Source organism: Mauremys mutica, chromosome 2 (genome assembly GCF_020497125.1).
Source record: "Mauremys mutica isolate MM-2020 ecotype Southern chromosome 2, ASM2049712v1, whole genome shotgun sequence".
In the NCBI taxonomy this organism is placed as follows: domain Eukaryota; kingdom Metazoa; phylum Chordata; order Testudines; family Geoemydidae; genus Mauremys; species Mauremys mutica.
The window spans coordinates 138,637,647-138,654,812 of NC_059073.1; the positions used below are offsets into that span (position 1 = coordinate 138,637,647).

The following is a 17,166-nucleotide window of genomic DNA, read 5'->3' on the forward strand; positions in this document are numbered from 1 at the left end:
AGTGTTTATGGACAAATGCCTATTTTAGGGGCTGCAGGAAATTCACATAACCTGCCCACTCATTGCTGCATTATTTGTAGCTCTACGGTATTTTAAAGAAAGTTAGTATGTGATATGATTTCCGGTGTGGTAAGCCACAGTCATTTGTTTATATTGGCTCCAAGCCAGGAAGTAATATACTTCGCCCTGACGGAAATGATAGGCATTTGATGTTGTGAATTTCCTGATGCAGCAATTGAAGATTTGTTTTTTAATTATGTTCAAAGGACGCCCTTCACATGCAAACCCTCTGAAGTAGGAGCCACTTTGCTAGAGTCAGCTGGTAACATTTGCCAGGTTAATGTCCCTCCTTGAAAATGCAGTGTACTTCCCTCCCACTGCTTCTGTACTTCACCTCTGCAGTTCCTTAGGGAGTAGCTAGCTAAGAGACAACTGAAATCTAAATATGCCTTCGCTGCTCTGAGTTTAAAGTCTTAGACAAATGAGAAAGCTTCACTGGTATACCTTAAGGTGTGAATTTAAACCAGTGTAGTTTAAAATGATGTAAAAGGCTATTTGTGCAGTTAAAAGCCAATTCAAGTTACAAAGTGCAACTTTCTGGTCTAGCCAAGGCCTCAGTGCCCATCATGACGGCTTTTCCCAAGTACGGTGCTAACTCTAGAAGGCTGCAGAGCAAGACTCGTGTAGGGACTGCCGGCTTGGGGTCTGATCCTGTTCCCATTGAAACTCAGGGCTTGGCTACACTTACCAAATTTGCAGCGCTGCAGCAGGGTGTGAAAACACACCCTCTCCAGCGCTGCAAATTGCGGCGCTGCAAAGCGCCAGTGTGGTCAAAGCCCCAACGCTGGGAGCGCGGCTCCCAGCGCTGCACGTTATTCCCCACAGGGAGGTGGAGTACGGACAGCGCTGGGAGAGCTCTCTCCCAGCGCTGGTGCTTTGACTACACTTAGCGCTTTGAAGTGCTAAGTGTAGCCACAGCCTCAGTGACAGTATTTGCATTGGCATTGCTTTAGTTAGAGATGTAGCTCATGGTGAATCACAAGCTTGCTTGTTAACATGTTCCCTACTCAGACACCAGCAACACTCACTCATGCCATAGATGTGCCAGATCACTGAGTAGCAGCTACGCTCTGCGGCAGCAGGCCCAGGCAACGAATATGGAGCATTAGAAATGAAATGGAAAATCTTTGTCTTGCGTGTGCTTGACAAGCTTGCTCTCCCACTCGCTTTCTGAAGGGTTAGTAAATAAGGGCATTTGTCGTATAATTGGCCCAGGACCAATGCTTGTGTAATGACTTTCCTTCCCCTGCTTGGGTCATTAGCAGGGTTTGAACACAGGACCTTTAGCATCACAGCACAGAGCTCTGCCACTCCAGGTAGCGGCTAAGAAGTTAGAATGTTCTTATCCTTGAGTGGACCTGCTGCAAGAGGGAGATGTGATACGCACATTCCCAGTCTGTTACGCTCCGAATAGCTACTAGTCAGTAAAATCATTTGCAATGCTCTTCCAAAGGGTTTGGCCAGTTACAAGACATCAGGTTGCAATATCTGATTATCTTCATATTCTCTTGCTCCACTTCACTTCCCGCGTGATTATATTTTTTCATCTCTCTCCCCCACTTCTAGCAATCTACAATTACGAGGCTGTCCAAGATGTGGAGCTCTCCTTGCAGGTTGGTGATACGGTTCACATTTTGGAGATGTATGAAGGTAAGTCCCAGACCACCACCTTTCTATTTGGTAAAAGTTTAAATCTCTGAAACAAGTGTTTTAAAATTATATCCCCCAAAACTAAAACATTTCAATGAAAAGTTTAGGGAAAATGATTTTGTTTTGTTTTGTTGCTTCTGAAATTGTTTGCGGAAAGTATTTACCACTTTCTGACCAGCTCTAGTAGGATACAAAACTTGGATCCAGATCCAAACTTCCAGTTAAAGTCTGGTGGTGTTCGGCCCATTAAAAAGATGGGACAGTTTTGAAGTTTGCATCCAGACTTTCTCAATCTGAAGAAGCTTGTCTCAGGCTTGTTTCTAGTTTTGAAGGAGCTGAAGTTATTCTCAGCTCAAGAAATACAAGGCGTATTACTCGTTTTGGCATGTGAGCATTCTTCATGTGCTACATATTTCTCTAAATTAAATGTCTGTGTGTGTAATATGTGGTGATGTTTGAGAAAGTTCCTGTGTAATAATAACAAAGAATCCTGTGGCACCTTATAGACTAACAGACGTTTTGCAGCATGAGCTTTCGTGGGTGAATACCCACTTCTTCGACTTGCATCCGAAGAAGTGGGTATTCACCCACGAAAGCTCATGCTGCAAAACGTCTGTTAGTCTATGAGGTGCCACAGGATTCTTTGTTGCTTTTACAGATCCAGACTAACACGGCTACCCCTCTGATACCTGTGTAATAATGGCACTTTCTTACTCTGAATCATGTTTTCCTGTCTCTCTCTGAGTTGCATCTGCCTGCTATATTGACACATACAAAGAATTTCAATATTCGGTTCCCGGAGAGCTAGTGAATATGAATGCAAGCTGGATTCTGTTCTGCCTCAGACATCAACAAACTAAGGCCTTATCTTCATGGGACGTTACTGAATGGCAACCGAGTGTGCTGTAAATTCACACCCTGGCTTGCCGCTCAGTAATGTCCTGTGTAGACAAGCCTTAGTTCCAGACGCAGGATCTTTCTTATCAGTGGGATGATGTCATGGATTTTCAGACCCAAGGTGCTCTTTTCAGATCTGCCAGTTAGAAAAAATCACCATTTTTTGATTTGTAAACTGAAGTGAGATATCCTGAGGGAGAAGAGTTCCAGGACCCCAGAATATATTTGTCACTTTATGGAGCCACTTGCGGCCCAATCAGCACACAGCTGCGGCTCATGTGACATCCTCAGGGCCATACAGGTAGTATATATATTATGTGGGCTGCATTCACACTGCACACAGAGAGCTGCAGATGCAGCCCACAATGGTAAATCGGTTGAGAGTCGCTCCTGTAAGTTATTTTATGACTCCTGTCACCATAGCATCTGAGCTCCTTGTGTTGTTATGCAATACTTCCTGGGTATTTGTCTCTTTTAAGTACAAGGATGTTCTGTACAGCACATCACTAGCTATTAAAACTGCTTTAAAAAACGGTGCAAATGAAAATTAATACTTAGATCTTATAATACTTAGCTGTTAAACTGGACTGTCTAATATTTCTCTGCTGGGACCAGAATAGAGCCAGCTATATCCTGTGAAGAGTACACTACCCATATCTCCATTTCATGATATCTCTGTTCTCTCCAAAAGCCAAAAGGTCTTTCGTGAATATAAATTGTCATCAGACTTCCGCAAACTGCGTCTATTGGAGGGGGGGAACATGTACAACTCCCCCCACTTTGGTATCTCCATTGAGCAGAGCAAGTTGCTTACTTAGCAATTTGCTGTTAGTGAATTGGTCTCCTTCCACTTCTCTTTGACCTTGACACTGGAGCCAGCCAGCCAGCCTGATCGTACATGTCAAAGCAGATTATACTGCTGATGGGTATGTTTACAGTGATGTGTGTGGTAATGGAGGAGTGTGTTTGTAAGAAAGAGTTTAATAAACAGTAAAGCCAACATACGAGCCGATTTTGCAAAGAGGAGAGAGGCTTAAAGCTAAAAACAGTCTTTTTTTGTGAAGCTGGGTGTATCCTGAACTTACAAAAAATAGCATTTTTACATGGTTGTTCAGTTTCCTCCTTAGCCAGCTGTTAACAGTAGAGTAAATTAGTCCTCATGTTGTTTGCCATCTGCCTGAAACTGCGCGATTAGGAATTTAAACTGAGAGTGGATTGCAAATTCTTTGCGATAGGCCTTTTTAGTCTGCGTTTGTACAGTGCCTTGCACAATGGGATCCTGATCCAGGACTGGTGCTGCTAGGTGCTACGGGAACACAAGTAATAATTTTATTGGAAAGATGGAGGGAAATCAGGCTAGGCATTTGTGAATTATAAAGGTTCCCCCCCAAAAAGAGGGGTGCAGGTGGCTCCTTGGGGAATTCTCTTACAGATGTGGGTACCTCCTCCTGCCTTCAGCTCCCCCCCCCCAACAAAAAAAAAGGTTTCACTATAGAAACTCCAAATTTTCTTTTTTTCTTTTGCTGTGGACACTCTTGCAGGTCTGTGTTTCCTTTCTCTCGTGACCTCAGCTTTGTGTGTCCTGGTTTCCAGATATGTGTGTGGGTTGTTCTTTTGAGAACAACAGTGTTCCTGAAAGAAATGTCTTTATTCCTCCTGTGTTAATGCTGCGTCTGTACAAGCTGAATTACAGCTTAACAAAGGCTTTTTTTCTTTTTCTTTTTTTTTTTTGGTCTGAAAATCACCAACTCTATATAGGTGCACAAGTCTCAAGTTCTATTTTACTAGGTTGATGGCTTCCCCAGAAAGGAAGCTCTGATCTGTAAAGTTTTTTCTCTGGGGCATATTAGTTACACCTCCAGTTTCCATGTGAGGGGTTGCTCTGAATCATACAGAGGAGTGACATGAACCTGGCTTTCCCACATCCCAGTTGAGGGCCCTACCCCTAGACTAGAGTCAGTTTCTTTTTCTGGCCCAATGAATATTTAATTATTTATACAAAGTGGAACAGCTCCAAAACAAGAGATTGAGAGAGAGGTAGAGACAGCCTCTGCAGGCTGCTGGTTATGGCATTCACCAGGGATTTGGGAGACTCAAGTTCGAGTCCCTGGATCCTGGTTTTTGTTTTTGTTTTTTTGCATGCACAATTTTTTTTTGAAAAATATCTTCGTTTTGCTCTGCTTCGGAATGGAAACAAATGTTGAAACCCTGGCATTTTTCATGAAATGGAATTCTTGTTTTCCAGCCAGCCCTGCTAAGGACTTATACTGAGTTACCAGGACGTACAGAAGGCAATTTTACCTGCAGATGTCTTTCTCCTCCTCCTCACATCTAGAAACATGCCTCATATTTACTCCTAAAGTTGGTTCCCCCACTCCTAGTTTAGGCGATTGGAGCAGGGCTGTATTCTGTCCTCCTCCGTATGCAGTGAAGGAGTCTCGGTGTATTGGGCAACCGGAGCTTGAGAGCTCTTTGTATTCTCTGTGCGTCAGGCTCCGCTCCGTCAGAAAGAGCTGAAATGCACAGTTTGTTCCTCAGCTGCAAGACAGAAAGGTTGAAGCCTGCACTTGGCTTCTTTGTATAACAACAAATGTTATCTTAATCTCAGCTGGTGGGAGAGCTCCCAAGTCATAACACTGACAGAGCTAAGCGAGTCTAGATTGGAGGAGGCCCATGAAAAGACAGGGAGCTATGAAATGAACTAGAGGGTGATTATCTAAGACCAGAAGGCCTAGGTGCTATTCGCCCTGTGCAGAGGGCCTATACAATAAGGCCCTACTTATTAAACTCTGCTCGAGAAGGCTATATGGTGTTTAAGGCCTTGTGAGGGATGTCTGCCTTGGGGTGAATTTCACCCATAAAAGACAAGTCATTGCCAGTAATTAAAAAAAAAAAGAGGATGGAGACTTATAAATGGGCCAGATTCTCTAACTGGGAGATACCAATTCCCTGTAAAATTCCCTGCACTGGGAATTGCCTCAAGGGACAATTGACTCTAAAGGAAGGTCAGGGTAATAGAGTGATAGGTAAAACCTAAGGTCAGGCCCACCGATGCGGGGGTGGGGAAGGGGGCAATTGCCCAGGGGCCAGGGTGCTTTGGTAGTGGCAGCAGCTGGGAGCCCAGGCCCTATTAAATCGCCCAGGTGGGACGCAAGGCGCCTAGGAGCGTGAGACTGCTCCGAGCCTCGTGCTTTGGGGGGTCCCGGGGCCGGCATGGGCTGTCCCTGAAGTGACGGATTCATCACTTCTGCCCTGGGCCTCGCCCTCACCAGGGATGGCCCTGGCTCTGGGGCCTGGAATTTCTGTCCGCAGGCCTGTCTAAGGTAGAGAGAGTAGTTATAGTGTGATTTCCCTCCCTTGGCGTTTTCCTGTGCGAGAGGGCAGTGTTAAATTGTAGGTAGGACTCCCCTGGAAGTTGGCATAAACCCAAGCTAATCCCAGCCCCTCTCTGGATGGTAAAGCAAAATCCCTGGCCTACCTCCACTTGTTTAGTGCCATTCGTGCCTTTAGGATCTGCATGTAGGACCCCAGAATAGCTCGGTGGTTTGGGCACTTACCTGGGATGCAGGAAAGCCTGGTTTAACTCCCTGCTCTGAATTAGGCAGAGTCCTATGTGGTTTCCTCAGGCTATCAGCTATTCTGGATGGGTGTCTTTCTTTGCAACAATGTACCAAGAGTCATGGTGGATTCTGCATTATTTTTAAAATCCAGATTGGATGCTTTTCTAAATAAATGGTCTAGGAGTGGTTGTGAGGAAGTTCTGTGGCCTGTCCTACGCAGGAGGTCAGGCAGATGATCACAGCAATCCCTTCTGGCCTTGGAAACGCTGAATCCAGGAGCCAAAGTCCATTGGAGTTGATGGAAAGTCCCCTGTTGACATCACTGACCTTTAGATGAGGTCCTTATAGTCCAACTTTGTGGTTTGTGTCCTTTTCCCCTTTACTAAATGGGTGTATGAAATAACGATTTAGAAGTCCCAATTATGGCCCTAGTGAGCAGGTCTGGGTTATTGTGAAGGGTTCCCTTTTCCTACAGTGGTAGAGTCCAGCTGGAAGGTCAGAGTAATACCGTCTCAGATTGCTGGGCTAGGTTGTGGCCTTGTCCACGGTGGGGGTTTTGTCCAGTCACAAGCACCAGGGTAGCACACCAGTGCAAAAGTGATGGTCGCTATCTTGGCAGATATACTGGGATTTGAACCAGGGATCTCGAGAGCTGAATGTATGGTAGCTCGAGCTGTAGCAGCTCATAAGTGGCCCAGACTGTCTAGGCAGGAGCTGTAGCGGACTGGATCAGCACAGAGGGTAACCTGCAATGCACCGTTACCAGTGGGTTACACAATCCGCTTATGTAGGCAGGACACTATTTATTGAAACTGAAATAATGCAAACTCTGGCTTATAGCACCTTGGGTCATCTACACTAGAGGTTTGCCCTGGTGAAGCTACACAATTGGCTGCAGTCAGGGCAGATCCTCTGCATGAATGAGGTCTAAATCATTGACAGAGGTTGTTTCGTTGCCTACGCTGAGATGAATCTTAAAGACCTTCTGTCGTGCCTTGCTCTGCCTGTAAGCAGGACTTAGCACAGGATGGTTTATTCATTAAACATGAAACATCTGGTCAGAGCCAGTCTCCTTAGAATTTTCCTCCCTTTTAAAGGAAACACACGTGCTGCCATTTTTGAAATGTGCTGCTTAGACAGTCTGGGGGTCTCGGATTTGGCACTCCATTGTAAATCGTGAAATAAGATTTTTCTTCATTGTTCCATCTGGGTGATCTGGCTGCACAAGTGTGCGTGCTCTTTTTGTTGAACAACCTGCTCCCCCGATAACAAGACCAGGCGAAACCCAGCCTGTTGTTTGCCAAATGTTGGCTGGTAGCTGTTTGTAATTGGGGAAATGTGCTTTACACTGAATAATCCACCAAATAGCAATAAAAAGACACCGCTTTGCATGTGCATCCTAACGCTGCCCCCTGGGTGAACTGTGCCTGTAGAACTTTTGCAGACTTCCTCAGAGTGAGATTTCACTTTAGCTCTGGGAATCTGTCCTAAGGGGGTGCAAATTCCAGTCCTGTTTGGAATCTCTTTTTCTAGCCCGTAACTTTTACCAGCTGTAGAAAACGGCAAAAACAGGGATGGAAGGGGAAAGAGCGCTCAGCTTTGGAGAGCTGGCCAAGGAAGCCTCATACAGGTGCAAATTATATTGCACTGTCTGCTTCTGTCTCAGACTTTTTGATTGCACAGATGAATGAAGGAATCCCCTTCTCACTGCAGTGCAGTGGCTCACAGTGTGGTGCACTGTAGTGAAAAGAAAGGATGGTCTTGTGGATAAGGAAGTGAACAGGGACTGAGGAGGTCTGGGTTCTATTCCCAACTCTGTCCCAGTGTCTCTGTGTAACCTTGGGTGAGCCACTTACACTGTGAGCTTCAGTTCCCCATCTGCAAAATGGGCACAGTAATACATTTCTGCCTCTTCCCCCCCTCCCCACCCCCAGCACTTTGTCTGCTTCGCTTGTGTAGTTTGTAAGCTCTTTGGGGCAATGTTGATATATGTATAGCACAACTGAGTTCCAGTCCTGTTTAGGATCTCTTAAGTGCTACTCTTACACAAATAAACCTAAACTTACAAAAATAAACGTTTAGATGAGAGGTTAAAAAAAAAAATCTCATGGCACTTTTTGTAAGTTAACCCCTGTATCCTGCAAATTTCAACATTCTACCTCCTTACATTTTCCTGTGGTATTTTCAACAGGGATGCCCGTATCCTTTTCAGCTTCTGTCATAAACTGTTAAATAGCACACACCAATACCATGTAACAGCTGCCCTATCGCACCCCAGGGGTGGCTGCATTTCAGTGGTGGATGACATGAGTCCAATATATCTCATTTTATTATAGGGTCCTTTATCAGCTTTCGGGAGAAAAGGCACTCTTTCTATATGAAAGTATTTTTATCTTAGTCAAATACAACTATCCAAATGAATAACAAATGTCTGGGCAGAGAAAGTGTGTGTGTGTGAGAGAGAAAGAGAGACTGATGTTCTCTCCTTTCCCTTTAGTTCTGGCATGAAAATCCTCCTTTTCATCCTAAAATTTATCCACTGTTATCCTTGCAAATGGAATAAACTTGAGGGAAACACTTAACTACTCTACCATTTATCTGAAGCTTCTAGACTTGTATTTGAAAAAAACAGAAAAGAATCAAACAGCTAAAATGACCATTGCCACGAGCACTTGTTCACTGCAAATGATGAATAAAGTTATTTTATGCAGTGTCATCGTAGCCATGTTGATCCCAGGATATTAGAGACACCCGGGGCCGGTTCAACCAGTTAGGCAAACTAGGCGGCCGCCTAGGGTGCCTAGTGGTTGAGGGTGCCTAAAAGCCCGCTCAGGCGAGGAGGTGGAGTGGAGGTGAGCTGGGGCGCGGGGGGGAGGGCCGCCCGCAGTAACGGGGGGGGGGGGCGCACAGGGGAACCGCTCCCGGCCCCAGATCACCTCCACTCTGCCTCCTCCACTGAGCACACAGCCCCCGCTCTAAGTCTCCTCCAATCGGTGCCGCAAGCCTGGGAGGGGAGGAGACTTAGAGTGGCGCTGGCGTGCTCAGCGGAGGAGGCGGAGCCGAGGTGAGCTGGGGCGGGTTCCCCAGGCGGGGTTAGCTGCCGCGGAGGGGGTGGTGTTAGCTGCCGCAGGGCGGGGGGCTCCCCAGGTGGGGTTAGGTTCCGCGGGGGGGGGGGGGGGAGTCTCCCCAGCCGGGGTTAGCTGCCGTGGAGGCGGGCTCCCTGGGTGGGGTTAGCTGCCGCGGAGGGGGGGGTCTTTCCGGGTGGGGTTAGCTGCAGAGGGGGGGGTAGCAGCTGCGGGGAGGGGTGGGGGTGGGCTCCCCAGGTGGGGGGTGGGTTAGCTGCCGTGGGGGAGTGGGGTTAGCTGGGTGGGGGGTGGCTCAAGGTGGAGGTTTCGCCTAGGGTGCAAAACTTCCTTGCACCGGCCCTACAGACACCTGGCATTTTGCTGTGATGCTGGGAGTTCCTTTCCCAGGCCCGAAGAAGAGCTCTGTGTGGCTCAAAAGCTTGGCGCTCTCACCAGCAGAAGTTGGTCCAATAAGGTATTACCTCACCCACCTGGTCTTTTGAGTAATGTTACTGAAAGTTAGAACAGAATTCTGAAAAGATCAGAGGGTGCATTGGTTCCAAGGATGAGTGGAGAGCATGAAGAAGTGCTGGAATATCGCTTTATGTAATAATTATATGTAACACAGCCCTTTCGTGCCATGATTTCAAAGTGCTTTAGAAGGTGGCTTAATATCACTAAGTTCATTGTACAGATGGGGAAACTGAGACATGGAGGGGTTAAGGATTTGAGCCAGAGCAAACCGGAGTTGCTGGAAAGAGTCTCATTGAGTTCACTGGGCTTTGGCTCAGGCCATAAATAGCTCCCACTAGGCTGTTCAGTTAATTATTGATGAAGCTAAGAATAGAATCTAAATCTCCTCATTCCCAGTCCAGTACTTTATCCATTGGACCATGTTTAATGTCTAATCCTATTTTTATCCAGTGGAAGGCTTGGTACCTTGCCCCACACTCCCAGAGCTTCTGGAATACAGAGGATTTTGTAACCGAACTTGACTGATTTTACAATTACTAGAGAAATGGGCTAGATTTGCAAAATCTGGACTTCTCTAAAGTTTGGGTGTGGGAGCAGGGTGAGCATATCCAGGATTTTGGCCGAGACCTATCTCTGCCAAGTATAAAAATACTTCTACAAATGCTTTTCGACCCTCTTCCCTTTGTTTTGTCACCTACTAATCCCCCGCCCTCTTGTTGAGCTCTTTGCTGGCTGGGTTATCTGTACGTATATCGGAGTGTAAGCTCCATGGGGCAATGACTTTGTCTGCCCTGATGTCTCTGAGCACTACTCATGCCCTGTAGATAATAAATACCACTCCAGCTCCCCTAAGAAACAATAGCAACATTTGTGTGTAACTTTTAAATGTCAATGCAAGCAACAACCAAAACAAAACAAAATGCCGAAGAGCTGTGTGCTAGGAAGTTAGTAAAGATGAGAGCTGAGGAAGCAGAATCTTTTGACCTTTGGACTAGTTATTTTAGGGGTAAAGTAGCATTATGAAAAAAGGCAAATTTGCCCATCATATTGCAGAAATGTGAAGCTGGAGACAATGTTTGCAGGTCAATGTTTAAAATAAACCCGGTTCTGTAGTTGAAAGGACACTGTTGTTGTGATTTTTATTACATTAGCTTCTGGCAATCGCCATAAATGGACAAGACAAAGGGTGGGAAACAGAAAGTACTAGTCTTTCCATTTGGGGAACAGGCACACAGTGTGAAATGGTTTGCCCAAGACATCTGTGTTAGAGCTGGGAGTAGATCGCAGATTTCCTGAGTCTCAGGCCAATATCTTAATCACAAGACTGTCCTTCCTCTGCAGTGATTTAAATTTCCCACTTGCTAAGTAAGGCTCACTTGAGAGCAGCAGGACAAAATACACTCATTCATTCATACACTTGCCTTCCAGTCACCTTGAAATTAAAATGTTGACTGAACTCCAAGTTCTAAAGAGGGAAGAAATGTTCTTCTAAAAGTGACAGACTTCTGGTCTGCAAGAGCCACAGCTATTACTCTGTAACTGATACTTCCCTGGAGCTTGTCACAAAGGCAGTAAATAGGAATAATATCTCTATCTAGGGCAAATAATTTGTTGGTGTTTTTTTCCCTTCTCTCCTAAAAGTGAAGACCCTTTACTCATTTCTCTTTCAGTCTTCCTTCACAGAAGGATTTCACATTGGTTGCTGGGCAGCAGGGAAAGGAATGTGTAAACATAAGACTCAAGCATCATCTACACAGAGAATTGGGTTAACACCCATGTGAGAAGAAGGGTGGTGTTAGGGTTAAGGCCGTGGCGTCAAAAGATTCAATTCCCAGCTCTGCCACAAACTTCCTATGTGACCTTGGAGATGTCATTTTATCTTTCTGTGCCTGTTCCCCATCTATAAAATGGGCATAATAATACTTGTGTTCTCTTTCCCTTTGTCTATCTTGTCTCTTTAGATTGTCAGCTCTGTGGGGCAAGGAATCCTTTTTGCTACATTTATGTACAGCCCCTAGCACAAAGGGGCCCCAATCTCAGTTGGGGAGCTACGTGCTACCATAATAGAAATAATAAGTACTGCAACTGCTGAAGCACAGTTCCAGCTAAAGGAGCAGGCCCACTGTGTCATTTCATAGTAGGAAAAGCCACTCTTCTTTCAAGTTCAGCCTTATTTTAAGGCCCATTCCCACTGACCTTGTTCTCACTGGTGGTACCACTGGCTTCAATGGGACATCTGAAGTGAGCAAAGCCAGTAGAATTTGGCTCGTGAATTATATGTGGTAAGAACAACATGTGTTGCTAATAGCTTTGCATGTTTAATTCCTGTATGTGAAGAGTCATGGTATTTCTGTTGTTTCTTGGCAGGTTGGTACAGAGGATACACCCTCAGGAATAAATCGAAAAAGGTACAACATTATATTTTTCAATAATAGTTATTTTTATGTGTTACATTTTGCCAGACCCTATCCAGCATTGTAATGCCCTGTATTCCTGTGGTCATTTGATATATGGATGATAGGCTAGTGGATACATCTAAGTGCAGATCCCCGAATTCTGAGGGTGGTGACACCAGACTACTCCACCCTCAGCCACGTAGCGCATAGTTCCACAGTTGCATCATGGTCTGGGGGGAGAGAACTCTTTCCTATTAGGAAGCTCCCTGGAGATCTGGTCAAGGTAGGGTGACCAGATGTCCTGATTTTATAGGGACAGTCCTGATTTTTGGGTCTTTTTCTTATATACGCTCCTGTTACCCCTCACCCCTTGTCCCGATTTTTCACACTTGCTGTCTGGTCACCCTAGGTCAAGGTGACCTTTGTATTTGGTTACCATGGTGGGAGAGGGCCTCTGATGCTGAAAGCCCATCCTGGGCTTCATTTTGCAAAGTGGTGAGCAGCCCCCCCACTCCCACTGACTTCAGCCAGTGTTGCAAATCCTCACACCTTTCAGGAACAAACTCCTCTGCAGTTGGAAGGGAAAAAAAGACTGGAGCCAAAGCAAATTGCTTCTGGATTCTATTTATCTTTTGACAGCCATTCATCAGCATATCTGAAACGCTTTTAAACTGCTCTGCTTTTCCTTTCGACTTGAGTTTTCTGGGGAAGACAATGTGAAAGCACTATTTTAATTGAAATTTAGATGTCATTTATTACCAGGCCTTGTTATTTGGCGTGAAGATAAAATTTGGTTGGGCTGCAAATTGAAGAAGCAAATCAAAATCAAAAATCAAAAATTCAGCTGCAGTTTTCATTTTATATGCTTCATGAAAGCTTGTTTAAAAAAATCCAGTTCCTGTGGAACATTTGGTATTTATTGTCCAGAGAGAGAGAGGCCCAGTGGAGGTGGGAATGGTCAGCAGCTAGCAGGATGAAGCCTATGCCGAATATATGCCATGATTATGTAGAATCATAGAGTTTAAGGCCAGAAGGGACCAGCAGGTCTATCAGAGGTTAGCCACACCATCTGGCACCTGCAAGCTAAACCCAGTAAAACTGAAATGAGACCAAAGGATGACAACCTACAGGAGACGAGGCTGTTATGTGCCACAGGCAGAGAATAGGAGGACCGAGGTGCATCAGTGCCGGAGGCCCATGCAATGGCAGGGGAATAATTAAGTTAGATAGACCCAGATATCCTGGCAAGTGACCTGCATTCACACGCTGCAGAAGAACGTTAACTCCTCCCCACTACCCCCCCGGTCACTGTCAATTTGGGGGAATATTCCTTCTGGACCCCACATCTGGTGATCAGTTAGACCGATTATGGGAGCAAAAGGCAGCGAGCTAAGTATCGCAGAGAGAAAAAGCTCAGTGCCACCTCAGAGCTCTGGCCCCAGTTGCATTATGATGAAATTAGCAGTAGTGCCAGCATCAAGCATACAGAAAAACATGGGATCGGCTTAAAAATCGTGAATTAAAAAAAAAAGTGGTTCTTTTTCTTTGCCTTCTGGTTTGTGAGTCTTTAGGGTGCACTTGCTTCACATTTTCACGCTTTTCTTCACAACCACAAGGGCTAGAAACTTAATAAAAAAAAAAAGTTAGGATTCTCAGGCAATCTCTTCCTACAGCTGGGGCTTTAAGGAAATCATCAAATGTCGTGAGACTCATGATAAAAACCCAAGGCTCTGCAACATGGAGTTAACTTTCTCTCACTGAAACATCCCCATGTAAGAAAAAGCGTGTGCAATTGACTCTTACAGTTGGCTTTATTGTCTTTAAATGGGCTTTGTTAGCAAACTCCCATCATGTCCACAGTGGGGTTTTTATATGTTGATTCTGTAACCGGATGCCACGTTTAGGGTGGTGGTTAACTGGACTCTCATTTCCTTGGTGTTGACTTAGGGCTAGTCTACACTGGCAACATTAAAGCGCTTTAACGTTGCTTGTGTGGTTGTGGCACAGTGCTCTAAAAAACCCATCTCCACGAGGGGTGTAGCTCCCAGCGCTGGTGCACTGTCTACACTGGCGCTTTACAGCGCTAAAACTTGCTGCACTCAGGGGTTGGGGGGAGTGTTTTTTCACACCCCTGAGCTAGAAAGTTTCAGCACTGTAAAGTGCTAGTGTAGACAAGCCCTTAATCACACAGTGAAACATCACTGGAATGTAGATTCATTTATTATGTTTTTAGTGGAATTTAGTGGAGCCTCTGGCTACGGAATCCTGTTCTGTGCCATTTGATCCTCTTCTGATTTCTCTTAGCTTATGAGAACAGTGGTAACTTTAGGCACTGTTTATCAATGCCTCCAGGTCTACCCTACTATTGTAACCCGTGCTATCTAGATTAAAGCTAACACAGATATGCCTACTCAGGCTACAATCACACATTTGCGTGCAGTTTAGACGTACGCAATTTAGCTTAGCATACAGTTAATATCTCATAAATGGGAAACACCCTTCAGTCATCATTTAGCCCTCTAGGTTCTATATTTTCTTTATTTAAGGCCTGCAAAGGCAGGGCTAGAGCACAGAAAAGGAAGGCAGGATTCCTAGGTTCTGTTCCCAGCTTGGCTGCAGGCTCACTACATGACCATGAGCAGCCCACCTCGGCAGAGTTTTTAAAAGTCTCTGCTAATTTTGGGAGCTTCTGCTTTTGGGTGTCCAGTTCGAGACTTCTAAGGGGCTTTTCTACAGAAGTACTGAGCACCCTCAGATCTCATGGAAGTCAGCAGGAGCTGTGAGCTTTTGAGTTTGGGCAGCCAAAAACTGAGGGTCGTAAAAATCAGTTGATACTCTTGAACTTTTTGGCCTTAGCTTCTTGGTGTGTCAGTTTTTCCAATCTGTAAAATGGGGATAATGCCTACGTGGCCAGAGTGTCCTGAGGCTTAATTAATGCTTGTAAAGCACTTTGAGATCCTGGAATGAAAGGTGCTATAGAAGTGCAAAGTGTATATTATTATTAATCTGTTTTATTATACCAGGGAAAACACTCCATTATTATTAATCTATATATAAAACAGTCACGGGAGCTGATGCTAAGGGGTTCTCCCTTCTATATATAACACCAAAAAGGATTTACCTTAAGGGAGACATCACCAGAATCTGGAATTCTGTTGCAGCTTCTGCCACTGAGTTGCTATGTGACCTTGAACAAGTGACTTAACCCCTCCCTCCCTCCATTTTACCCATCTTTGTAAAGCCGTTTGAAAGCAACAGATAAAATTGTCTATAAGTACACAGTACTGTATTATTATTATTGCCAGTTTGTTTTTCCTGGGATTTATTAAGTTTATATTAGAGCTGATATAATACCAACATAAAAGAAGACGCACTGATCTCAACATATATTGTACTAGAGTTGTTTTTTATTATATTGAATTTTGGAAAAGTTTATTTGACTTGTGCCCTGGAGCTCAGCTGATCACATTCTTCTATTTTTCCCCTCCTTGTTGCTGAATGATGTATCAAATATTACAACATGATTTCCCTTTCTCTCTCTTTTAGGGCATTTTCCCCAAAACTTACATTCATTTAAAAGAGGCAACTGTGGAAGACCGAGGGTAGGTTGGAGACAATCTTGAGATGTCACGTGGTTAGCAGATGTGATTGGATGCCATTTCATAAAAGAGCTTACATAATGGAGGTGCAGCTTGTCATACGTGCAGTCGGTGTTTTTGCATAGCAAGTGCTATAACCCCCATGTAGACTCTTGGATCAGAATAATTTCTGTTTTTGCCCAAATGTTGTACATCCCAAATTGGACACATGCACCGAAGCAAAATATCCCACTTGCAAAGATAAGAGTGAAATCTGCTAGACATGTGTATGGCAAAGCAGGTTAGTCAACTTACATTTGGTTCGTCTGGGGACTGCTGTGTTCATAACATACACACAACTCACAGCCAAGTGGCCATCAGAAGGGTGAGAATTCTTTCCTGTCCTGGAAAACATCTTAGGTAATGATCCCCAATCTAATTCTTACAATTGATTCTCTGATCAGTATGAATGGGGGGACCCAGCGGCAGCTGCAATAGGACGTGACGTTAGAAGGAATTTTTTAATCCATATAGCCAAGTAATCACTGCAAGCAATGATCCCTCAAAGTGGAAAGCTGTGAATAGAGTAGACACGTCCATTCAGCATTAAATTTCTGGAGGAGATGCATGGGGAGAAAAAATTAAGACTTAAAAAAACCCTTGAAACATATTTGCATTAAAAATGGGAAAAGAATACTCATAATTGAGAAAAACCCCAGAGCCACTTAGAAGTCTTAGCTTCTTAGTGTGATCATTAAACATATCCGCTATCTTTTAAAATGTATCTCTAAGATTTTAAATGCCTTTCAAAGCTGCAGTTCTGCAGTGGTGTGAACCCCCCCCCCCCCAATGCACTTTTAAAAACTGCTGCAAACTTTCCCCACAGTGTTACACTTGCACTTTTGGCTGCAATTCTGTTCTGACTTAGCGGTTGTTTAAGTTAGGGGCTCAGGTATGATGGTGATGAGCATGATGTAAGAACCTATATAGAATAGAATCAGTTCATTAAAACTGAATTTTGCCAAGCCGAGAAATAACAACATTGTTTTTAAATCACACCTTTCGTTATTTCTGTGCAAGTCTGATGTAGATGCTACTAATAAGAGTGTACACAGAGGTATGCACTGGTTTAACTAAACTGATTTAAAAACCAGTTAACGTTGAACAAGAGAAACCTTCCTGTATAGACACGGCCTCTGTTTTCGGGTATTGGGAGGTATTTGGTATTTTGGTATCTTACACACATTTGCACATCAGTCACCAGACATTCTGGTCTGAGATAGGAATGTTGGAATTACCACACTAGATCAGAGTCAGTGTTCATCTTGTCTCTGAGGCCTGGTCTACATTGGGGGAGGGGAATTGATCTAAGATACGCAACTTCAGCTACGAGAATAGCGTAGCTGAATTCGACGTATCTTAGATCCAATTAAAATTACTTATTTCGCGTCCTCGTGGCGCTGGATCGACAGCCACGGCTCCTCCG

At 44.6% G+C, this 17,166-nt stretch overlaps 1 protein-coding gene across 1 annotated transcript in view; it reads left to right on the top strand.

The window, feature by feature from the left end:
* The window catches only part of DOCK5 (dedicator of cytokinesis 5), a 135,459-nt gene that overhangs the window by 29,854 nt on the left and 88,439 nt on the right, over positions 1 to 17,166 (top strand). The window contains exons 2-4 of the mRNA XM_045004688.1: positions 1,627 to 1,710; positions 12,074 to 12,114; positions 15,649 to 15,704. Coding sequence (XP_044860623.1) covers positions 1,627 to 1,710; positions 12,074 to 12,114; positions 15,649 to 15,704 — 181 coding nt within the window. The remainder of the gene's footprint in view (positions 1 to 1,626; positions 1,711 to 12,073; positions 12,115 to 15,648; positions 15,705 to 17,166) is intronic.